This window comes from Arachis ipaensis, chromosome B7 (genome assembly GCF_059453495.1).
Source record: "Arachis ipaensis isolate K30076 ecotype BB chromosome B7, ASM5945349v1, whole genome shotgun sequence".
NCBI lineage: Eukaryota > Viridiplantae > Streptophyta > Magnoliopsida > Fabales > Fabaceae > Arachis > Arachis ipaensis.
Genome location: NC_142442.1, coordinates 5857286 through 5868098, shown reverse-complemented (window position 1 = coordinate 5868098; position 10813 = coordinate 5857286). Strand labels below are relative to the sequence as shown.

Below are 10813 nucleotides of genomic sequence, written 5' to 3'. Positions count from 1 at the left end.
TTCTAAGATTTCATCAGATTATTGAATATTGTATTTTTTTTTATGATCGCTAATCGGCATATTAAGAGTAAATATGACTAAGGTTGATATGTCATAAAAATTTGCAGATAAAATATAATTGAATTTAAGTTAGAAATCAATTCGTAAAAAAAATTAAAATTAAATCTAAATCCTACTTTATTCTTCTCATTGTTGTAATCTTTGACAATAACACATTAGCATCATGATTCACCTTAACTAAATGAATAGAAACACAAATCATTATTTAATAAAGAAGAAGGCACTATGATCGTATTTATAAATGAATGTTGAAGTAAAATTGGATTAATGTCAATCTAATCTGTGTTTAAATAGTATTTTACCAATTACCAAATGTAATTTGAGATAATAAATGTGTATGGATAATATTAATTATAATCACATTATTGAAGATGTATAGTTACTAAAAATGGCATATTATATTTTTATGATATTACTTGTAATTCATATTTTTAAATTTAAATAAAAATCACATCAATCATTAAAATAATTATATTACTATTATTTTATGATTAAACAGATTATTTAAATATTTATCAAATTATTATTTTTTACTTCAATGTGTTTAAGAATTAAAAATGTGAAATTAATTCAGTTGATAAATAATATGACTTCTTAGCTAATGATCTTGAATTCATATATTGATCTTTCAGAAGTAACAAATATTTTAAGCTATTTTATTTAACTATTTATTAATTTTGCAGTTGGTACAAAATAATTATTTTTAACAATAAAATAGATAGTTAAAATATTCATATTTTAGTTTACTATATCAACAAAAACATACCAACATAAAAGTAATATATATATTCTTACTTTGACCTAATATGCGTTTGATCCAAGAAACAAAATAAATACTCAAATATGATAGCAAAGCGTTTGGAAAGCAAAAAAAAAGAAAAAAAAAAAAAATATATATATATATATATATATATATATATATATATATAAAGAAAAAATAAAAAAGTTGAGTAGATTTATGCTTTTTTAAATATATTTTGATGAAAAAAATTAAAAAAAAAGAAAATATTATAAAAAATAAATTTATTTTTATATAATAAAATATATTTAAACAATAAGGGACAATATTGAGAGTTAAAAGAGAGCCATTAATTTTTCATCGAGTGTTGGTGGGAAAAAAATGTAATGGATCCCATCAAATTTTTTGCACTATTTAACGTTTTTTTTTTAATATTTTTTTAACTAAATAATAAAAAATAATAATTTTTTATTTTTTGTTTCTTCTCAAACAAAGACATTTCTAGTGTATTTCAATCATATGATTGCATAAAAAAGAAAATTAGATAAACAACTTCAAAGAAAAATAAAATAAATCAAAATTAGAATTTGAACATTAGTCTATTTCAATAAAAGAGAATCTGAAAAATTTTAAGTGGTCCTTTTTCCCTAAACCTTTTAAGCAAGAATACAATTAGACAAACCCACATGAATCTAGACACTTTTCTGGAAATTGCAAAGACAATTTTGCTAGGAAAAAAACTATAGAATATTACTTGATCCTTTAACAAGAGAAAAGTTAATACACATTTTTCTATTTAACAATTTTTTATTTCTAATCCAATGTCTCACCAACTTTCCCTTATGTTGGTTGAATAGTAAATAATTTATTGGTGTATTCTATGGTGCCTATCTATGTTTGTCTAACTTACAAAAAGAAGATAAAAATTAATATTTAAATTAAAAAATATAAAAATAAATAATCTTTTAATATTTAAAATTTATCATACAAGATAAATTCAATAATTTCGACACCAAAATTATAACCACCATAGAATTTGCCTAATTTATTTTTGGACAGATTAATATAAAAAATTTTGATAATACTTCCGAATAAGAGTAGCAAAAATCAACTTGAATCGTTAAATAGTTAACTCATTTGTTTGTTTAAATAGGTATTAGATTCGAATTTTATTTTATACATATAATAATTAATTGATTAATAATAAATAAATTAATTTTTAATAATTATGAGGTTTTATGAAAACAAAAATAACAATAATAAAAGAAATTCCAATGGGCTAAGCGCGTGATCGTCACGCTCCTCCTATTTGATGCAGACATCATTGGACTTATATGGAGGCTTGTGGGTCCATGGCCACCGCCATGTCTGTTCCTATGTATCTTCCTTTTTTTTTCTTTTTATTATTGGTATTAAAAATGAGAAATTTATATTATATTCATTTATCTATTATATATAGCAGGGAGATTGAAAAAAATTGATATAAAAAAATTTGTTTTGAAAATATCATTTGTGATGTATATTTATAAAAATAGTTTTTATTTATAAATTTAAACACAAATTTTTTATTAAGATCGAATTTATATTTTTTATAATTATATCTATTTAATAAACAAAATAATTAGTGTTTATTAATTTTGTAATAATTTTTATCTGTCCATGACTATGTTAAAGCTACATATTACAGGGATTATTTGTGTCGAAGTTTTTGTAAAAAATAAAAAGTATTTTCTCAATTTAAAATTAATTATCTCATTTCATTTATATTTTTGTTATAAATTAGGTATTATTTTCTAATTTTAAGAAGTTATAAATTAAATTTTATTTATTATATTCATTATTATTTAATAGAAAAAAATAAATTTAAAAGATAAAAGAATTAATAAAAAGAGAAAATAATATTAGATATTTTTATTTTTTCTTTCAATTTCTTATATTTTTAATGAAATTTGATAATTGTTTAATATTGTGTATAACTAAACAAATAATTAATTTGAAATAGAGAGAATATATGATTAACTATATGCCAAACTTTTAATAACATAAAACATCCAATCTAATATTGTTTTCTTCGATAAGAAGTATTTAACACAATAAATATAAGGTAATAAGATATTAATAAAAAGAATATCTAAATTAATTTTTAAAATATTTAAACTAGATATTCTCGTCTTTAATAGATTTTATCCTCTAAAAGTTTTTTAAAAGAATAATTGATCATTTTATCACTTTTAACTAAATTTTTAATATATTTGTTAAACAAATAAATTTCTTAACAAATTTTATTTTAAGATAATTATGTTCTAAAACTATCATCTTAAGACAAACTAATCTTCTTAAAAAAATGAGAGGGGTACTCATTTGTGCCATGGAATTAATTATCAAAAGATTTCGCAGAATAAAAATTTTCTAAAACCAAAAAATTTATTCTGAAATTTCTTAATAATCAATTGGAGTATTTATTTTTAAAAAATATAAAAATTAAAAAATAACGAATTATAATTTAAATGATATAATTTTTTTATACATAATTTTTTTAATAATTTATTTTTTTTATTTTTAAAATTAGAAGTGAAATTTAAACACATAATTTTTAAATAAATATAAAAAAATTATGCTATTTAAATTATAAATCGTTGACAAATTATTTAAAACTTTAACTTCTTACTGTTGGAATATAGTATTGAAATATTAATTAATTAATAATAGTACTATTTCAAGACTTTAACAGAAATAAATTCCTCCGTTCTCTTTTGCATGAGAGGATGATGTGTTGAGATTCTCTCTCTTTCTCTCTCTCTCTCTCTCTCTTCACTGCACCGAAAAAATAAAAATCCTATTTTTGCTTCTTTTACTTGAAGAACCCCAATTTCTGTCGAATGATTCTCTTGCATGGGTCATTGCTGAAATCCAAGTTCTTAGCGTGCAGCAACACCCTCGGTAAAACTCACCAAATTCCCTAACTTTATCTTCATTCTCTTTTCTTTAGCTTTTTCGGTATTATCCTTCTTCCTTTTCTACTTCAACTGTTTTTGGGGCTTGATCCAACTTTCTCTTTTGATTTTGCAACTTGGGTTTTCTTCTACACACTTGAATTTTGCTTCCTCGATCTTATTTTTCATTGCTTTATAATCTTCTGACTTCAAGTACTGTGCTTTCATCTTGGGGTTGTGAAAAATTTTACATTGTCGTTTTGCTTTCAGTTTCAGCTTTCTTAACTGCTTCTATCTGTTGGGAGAGTGGATGTAACTGATTTTTGTTTCGTGGATTGGATTGGTGCTGTTTGATGTGGTGATGATTTCATGAACTTACTTTTCTTCAGATGCATTCTACCTGTTTGCTTTTTTTTCCTGATGAAAATTGATAGGTGTTTATTAGTTATGACTGTGTTTATGTCCACTAGTTCCTCAAATATGATTTTATGAAAATTGATGTGTTAGAATCTGGTTTCTGTGATATAAACACACTTTGATCTGTACTTTTCTTGCGGTTATCATTGTTGCTAAGTTTTGTTTGTTATGTTACATTGCACATGTTAATTTATTGCTAAATCTAATATCTGTGATGCTGAATGAGTTTGCAGATAGAACTCCAGGTCTAGAATTAGGGGAAAATGGGGAACTCAAGCTCCAGAATGGAGGAGGATAAGGCATTGCAGCTATGCCGCGAAAGGAAGAAGTTTGTTAGGCAAGCCCTTGACGGGCGTTGCTTGCTAGCATCTGCGCATGTTGCATATATCCAGTCACTGAAAACCACAGGAACAGCCCTTAGAAAATTCATCGAACCTGACGGGCTAATTGACCCTTCATTGTATACTCCTAGTACTAATGCAACACCAGAACCCCAACTGGCTTTGAGTGAGAGGCCCTTGTCTCATTTATCATTCTCTTCACCATCCGTGTCACAGCGCATTGATACTGCCGAAGGCTTCTCGCCATCACCCTCACCTCCTAGTTCTTCCATTAAGTTCCAAGCAAATCATATGAAACATACAAGCGTTTATTCTAAAAAAGTTGAAGAGAAAGTGCCTGTACCTGTTATAGGGACATTAACATCTTCGGGTACTCCACAGAATGGTAGTACTCCTTGTTACAATGGAAGGTCTGAAAGTCCTGCATTCGAAGATTCTACTCTTCCAGATGGTGCTCCACAATGGGATTTCTTTGGCTTATTTAATCCTATTGACCATCAATTTTCCTTTCAAGATGGGAAGGGTGCTCACCACGTGCAAAATGGTGATGATATAACTCAGCTAAGGGAGGAGGAAGGAATTCCTGACTTGGAAGAAGATGAAGAGGGTGTTTCTTCGCATGACGAGGACGGTTCCCAAGCTTCCGAAGACGAGTTTGAAGATGAGCCTACATCAGAAAAGCTTGTCCAAAGATTTGAAAATCTTAATAGAGTTAACAATCATGTTCAAGAAAATGCTTTGCCTGCCACAACTAAGCCTTTGACTGGTGATGTGGCTTCTGAAGTTGAATTAGTTAATGGGGAGAAGGCAAATTCTCCTAATTTATCCCCATTGAAGACAGTGCCGCCTGCAGTAACTTCACATCCCCCTGAAACAAATAAGTCAACAGAGAAAGAAAATCATAGCCAGAATAAAGTCATCCCCAAAAATTTCTTTTCAAGCATGAAAGAAATTGAGTCGCTCTTTATTGAAGCTTCTGCATCTGGTAAAGAGGTTCCAAGGATGCTTGAAGCAAATAAATTTCACTTCCGTCCAATGTTCCCCGCAAAAGAAAGTAATCTTTCTGCCTCTTCCTTCTTTGTCTGTTTGTGTCACTTATCAGCTAGGAATATTCAGTAGCAATTCTTAGTCTTTTATGGCATACAATGATTCAGATCATGGTACATTCTTTACTAGAATCTCGTAACTTAATAGTGTGAAAAACAAGTTTCTTATTTCTAGTTGGCTTTTGCAATATTATGGCTGTTACTACGTAATTCATTATGGCATGAATCATGAATTCTTTTGAAGTTTAAATCAGATATTCTTGATTGTAACAGATAGTTCTGTGGCATCGTCTTTCTTGAAAGCATGTTTCTCTTGCGGGGATGACCCTACTCAAGTTCCAGAAGGTAATTTCTTTGTCATTTTTTCCTGTTGATCTTTCATGTTTTCTAGACATGGCTGACCTTGTTGGATTGAATCAGTCTTCTTAGTCTTTCAAGGTTTTTCATGAGTACAAATTTGCCGCCTGTAGAACTAGGAGCAATGCAAATTACATTATGACATCTAGTTATTGTAGGAAGTCTTCCATTGCAAATGATATTTAGAAAAGGAATATGCCACATCTAGTTTTTTGTAATTTAGATATTCATTCCTTTTTGTTTAAGTCTGTGCATGAAATTTGATATCTAATTCCCCCCCCCTTTCCAAATATCTTCTCAGAACCTGCTCAAAACTCTGTTAAGTACTTAACTTGGCATAGAACTGCATCATCTCGATCTTCCTCATCCAGAAACCCTGTGGGAGCAAACTCAAGAGATGATACAGAGGCCTTTGCAAATAATCTCTTTGACACGTCTTGTATGATATCCGGAAGCCATGCATCAACTTTGGATAGGCTATATGCCTGGGAAAGGAAGCTCTATGATGAAGTGAAGGTAGCATATACTTGCTCATCAACAATTATGTTAGCATGTTGTATATTTCCTGTTATTCCACTATGGTAATATAATATTTCGCAGAATACTTGTTTTGGATCTTTAGACTAACCCAGAAGTAGTTCTGTTGAAAACCTAAGTACACTCCAGAGAGTAGTAACATCTCCACATTTGAGTTTCAATGACATTTTTTGCTTCTTCAAATTACAGGCTAGTGAGATTGTCAGGAAGGAATATGACACGAAGTGTAAAATCTTGAGGCACCTGGAATCAAAAGAAAAGACTCATACAATTGATAAAACTCGAGCTGTCGTCAAGGATCTGCACTCAAGAATCAGAGTTGCGATTCACAGGATTGACTCTATATCAAAGAGGATTGAAGAATTAAGGGACAAAGAGCTTCAGCCACAACTTGAGGAGTTGATTGAAGGGTAGGATCTTCTAGGTTTATATATGTATATATTGATTAATAATTGTTTAAGAATATTTATAAAAAGTTCCAGATATATTTTTCGTACATGTTGCCGATATATCATCTCCATTTGTTAAAAAGGTTTACGCAGAAGGATATAAATTTATAACATAAAAATGCTCTCAAAGCTCAAAATTCAATTACCAATCTGTATGCCTTTTCTGGTTATGGTCATTCTATTTTAAAATTACCATTGTTTGAAATTCTTATCCATTTTTTAGAGTTCAGACCCATCATTACAGTTCTGGTGTGAGGACACTGCTTTCCTCCTCTCCTTTTTGTTCTGGCTTGTATACCTATCATTTTTTGCTCTTCAAAATCCAGAAGTGCATCTGATTTCGAATCTGTTTGTGCTCTTCTAAACTTGTATTTCTATGTTTAACTTTGCTAATAGATACTATAAGATTGCTGGATCTTATTTTCCTATTGCACCAATGATTATCAACCTTTGAATGCCAGCTTAATGATTTTGGATCAATAAGAAACTTACTTATGTTTCCTTAGTCAATGAGAAGTCTAGTTTATGCATGTGCATTTACTTATTTTGAAAAAAAAAAAAGAACTGTTTTTTTGTTTTGTATTTCATCTGTTTGTGCTTGAATGGCAGGTTAAGCAGGATGTGGGAAGTGATGTTTGAATGTCACAAGCTTCAGTTTCAGATCATTTCGGTATCATATAACAATAGTCATGCTAAAATTGCCATGCATTCTGAATTACATAGGCAGATTATCAGCTATCTTGAAGATGAACTCCTCTTTCTATCATCAAGCTTGACCAAGTGGATTGGAGCTCAGAAATCATATCTGGAGGCTATATCCGGATGGCTCAACAAATGTGTTTCGTTTAAACAAAAGTCAACCAGGAAGAGAAGGAAGCCGCAATCTGAGCTCCTGAGAGATTATGGCCCTCCAATATATGCCACTTGCATTGTCTGGTTGGAGAAGCTCGATGGGTTACCTGTAAAGGATGTTGTGGATTCTATCAAGAGCTTAGCAGCCGACACTGCCCGATTCTTGCCACATAAAGAGAAGAACCATGGAAAAGGTGCAAATCATCCTCATATTAATGGCGAATCATCAGATAATTTATTGAGAGATGACATTTCAGAGGACTGGGCTTCAGGTTTCGATCGATTTCGGCTAAGCTTGATTAGATTTCTTGGGCAGCTCAGTAGTTTGTCCGGGGCTTCGGTTACAATGTATGCAGACCTTAGACAGGCCATTCACACTGCTAAGATTATTTACCAAAAGAGGAGTTCGTTTTCTCAAAACGGTCACTCGAATTCTCAATCTCAAGATGTTCATTTGAACTCCGAATCTCAAGGTGATCAATCCAACTCTCAATCTCAAGTTGTTTAGTCAGAAAAGATAACCGAAGCAAATAAAGAACCAACTGCAAGAAACATGGTGAATCTGTGTTGAGCACATGAATGATTTGCCATAGTTTTGTGTGAGGCATTTCATTTGTTCATGAAAGGATGAAATAAAGTCATTAAATTGATTTGCCATAATTGTGTTTAGTATGAGGGGTTGATAGAATGCTTTTAAGAGATTGTGATTAGGTGGTTACACATTCTGTTTTTTCCTCCAGTTTTTGAGTTTAGGGTGGTAGTTATCTTTTCAGTTTAGCCTTGTAAGTACTAGGTTCTGGTGGTGAACAAATCTATATATTTAAAAAAATGGAACTTGTATAGTGCAATTTTGATGAACAAGGTGCTTGTAGTTGGGAACTCAAATCTTCTATCCCATTTTTCTGTGTGAATGATTTTGAAGATGTTGGGTTTGAGAATCTTAAAATAGAAGAAAAAGGGAGGTCTAATGATTTTACAGGTGTTAGATTTTCATTGAAGGAACTAAGGAGACAGGAAAATGGGATAGAAGATTTCAGTTCCCTAATGAGACTTGTACCTTACTCATTGATTTTCTTTACTAATGTCATATTCTCAATCCCCCCAATTTATGTCATGTGCAAAAAGTAATTGTTACTTGTTAGTTCCTATAAATAAATTAAAAAAGAAGAAAAAATTTGTTTTTTATTCTATGGTCATCTTGAATAGCTTATTCTTGGTATAAACCACTTCTTCCTAGTTATCGAGTTTGTTTGGGTAAGTTTTTAAAAAAATATCTTTTTTTCGAGTTATCTTTTTTTAAAAAATTTTATGGAAAAGTAAAAGTAATTTTATATTTGGGTATCTCATGCAAAAAGATCTTTTTATTTATCAATTATGTTTGGGTATAATAATATAAAAATATTTTTTGTTTATTTATTACATGAAAAATATTTTTTTTTAAGAGAAAAATATCTTTTAAAAAAAGATGTAAATTACAACTTCTAAAAAAATATGTTTTTTTTTTTCTAGTGCTTTTACTTTTACTACTAGAAATTTGTCAAACACGCTAAAAAATAAAAAAAAGATCTTTTTTTATCAAAATAACGGCGCCTTAACAAGCATTAACATACAAAATGCCTTTGTATTATAGATAGAGAGTTCTTATATCCAAATAATTTTTACCAAGTTTTCAATGCCTAGCAAGTAAATATTGTAAATATGTATTATTTGGGGTCACTTTGATACAAAGATAAAATTATGTTCGTGTCGTAAAAACTGATTAAATTATAGTATCTGTATTCTAACCCTATCATGAAAATTTGTTCAAAGTTCAAACACATTTATCCCTCTCAAAGCAGCTTCTTTCTTCTTTCTTTTCCATTTTTTCTTTAAGAAAAACAGTTTTGTAGACTTCCAAAGCATACTACAACTAATTGGGCTACTATAATTAACCCTAATACTTCTAATTGAGCTACTCAAAGCTATTTGGCCCATTTCTGTTACAGAAATTTAAACTAATAGTCTCTCTTTCCTTTTTCTTTTTTAATTTATTTATTTTTTATCCTATTTCCTTAATACATTTTTTACCTCAGATAAAGAAAACGTGTTAAAATCAGATATTAAAATTCAAAGCAGGTTTGGTACCGGTTATTTCATGTGTTTATAATGTATAAGAACAAATCAAACCTACATATAAAATGAAGAACCATGAACTCTTCCATGTATAAAGTTCAAAACTATCTTTGAATAATGCAAATGTGCACAAAAGAATCTATATATTCTAAATTCTTGATCTAAATAGCTTTACACAAGTTACTTAAATTCTAACCTGCTACAATGACACACACAAGGTGGAAACAGTAAAAGGGTTAATACTACAGATATTGGATAGAATAATTTTGTTATTCCTAAAATTGATAATATTATTTACTTTTTGTACAATTTTTTAAATTATTCTTCTTCTTTGTTATTTTATTTTTTAAAAATAGCATACAACAAAAGAATGACATCATCAATTAGAGAATAGTCACACTAATTATTCGGTGCATTGAAAGAGGGTGTCAATTAGATGCAAGAGCTTGCTTCTAAATACACTCTTCTTTTGTTTTCTTGTTCAGTTGATTGAATTGGCAAAGAGAAAGAAATTTTTCCATTCATCCAATTTGACTAGGTTATGTTTATCTGCTTAGGTACCCTAAATATTTTACTTCCCCCTTAATTAAGTATCACCATTTTAGCATTCGTTCTTGTATTGAAAAGATAGTGACAAGTTTGATCCAACATATCTCTGAACATAGAATATTTGTTTTATGGAAATAAGCTATAAATTACTTGTTAATTATATAAAATACATGTAAAAAATTAACAAATGATTATATAAATATATATTGTGCCTAATTGCTTAACTATCGTACCAAAATAGGAAGAAACAAAAAGAGAAGAAAATCTTATTAGTTAGATTAATACACCACTTGTGTTATAACTTGTGCTCCCAACATAATTTAATGGTCAAGGAGAATCAAACCAAAATTTGGTACCTAAATTTTATAACCATGAAATAAGAATATATCTTTCCTTTCTACACCAATTTAGTTACCATAAG

General features: G+C 29.2%; 1 protein-coding gene across 1 annotated transcript; it reads left to right on the top strand.

Annotated features, from left to right (window-relative positions):
* Positions 1 to 3544: 3544 nt before the first annotated feature.
* Positions 3545 to 8919, top strand: LOC107609216 (bZIP transcription factor (DUF630 and DUF632)). Its single transcript, XM_016311088.3, has 6 exons — positions 3545 to 3739; positions 4383 to 5544; positions 5810 to 5881; positions 6195 to 6409; positions 6620 to 6840; positions 7489 to 8919. The coding sequence occupies exons 2-6, from the start codon at positions 4413 to 4415 to the stop codon at positions 8237 to 8239; spliced, it is 2391 nt and encodes a 796-aa protein (XP_016166574.1). The 5' UTR covers positions 3545 to 3739; positions 4383 to 4412; the 3' UTR covers positions 8240 to 8919.
* Positions 8920 to 10813: the final 1894 nt, after the last annotated feature.

Excerpts from the sequence above, each read along its gene's own strand:
- LOC107609216 (XM_016311088.3), top strand. The coding sequence starts at position 4,413 with ATGGGGAACTCAAGCTCCAGAATGGAGGAGGATAAGGCATTGCAGCTA. Across the intron at positions 5,545-5,809 it reads AATGTTCCCCGCAAAAGAAA|ATAGTTCTGTGGCATCGTCT; the intron begins GTAATCTTTCTG and ends TGATTGTAACAG. Across the intron at positions 5,882-6,194 it reads CCCTACTCAAGTTCCAGAAG|AACCTGCTCAAAACTCTGTT; the intron begins GTAATTTCTTTG and ends ATATCTTCTCAG.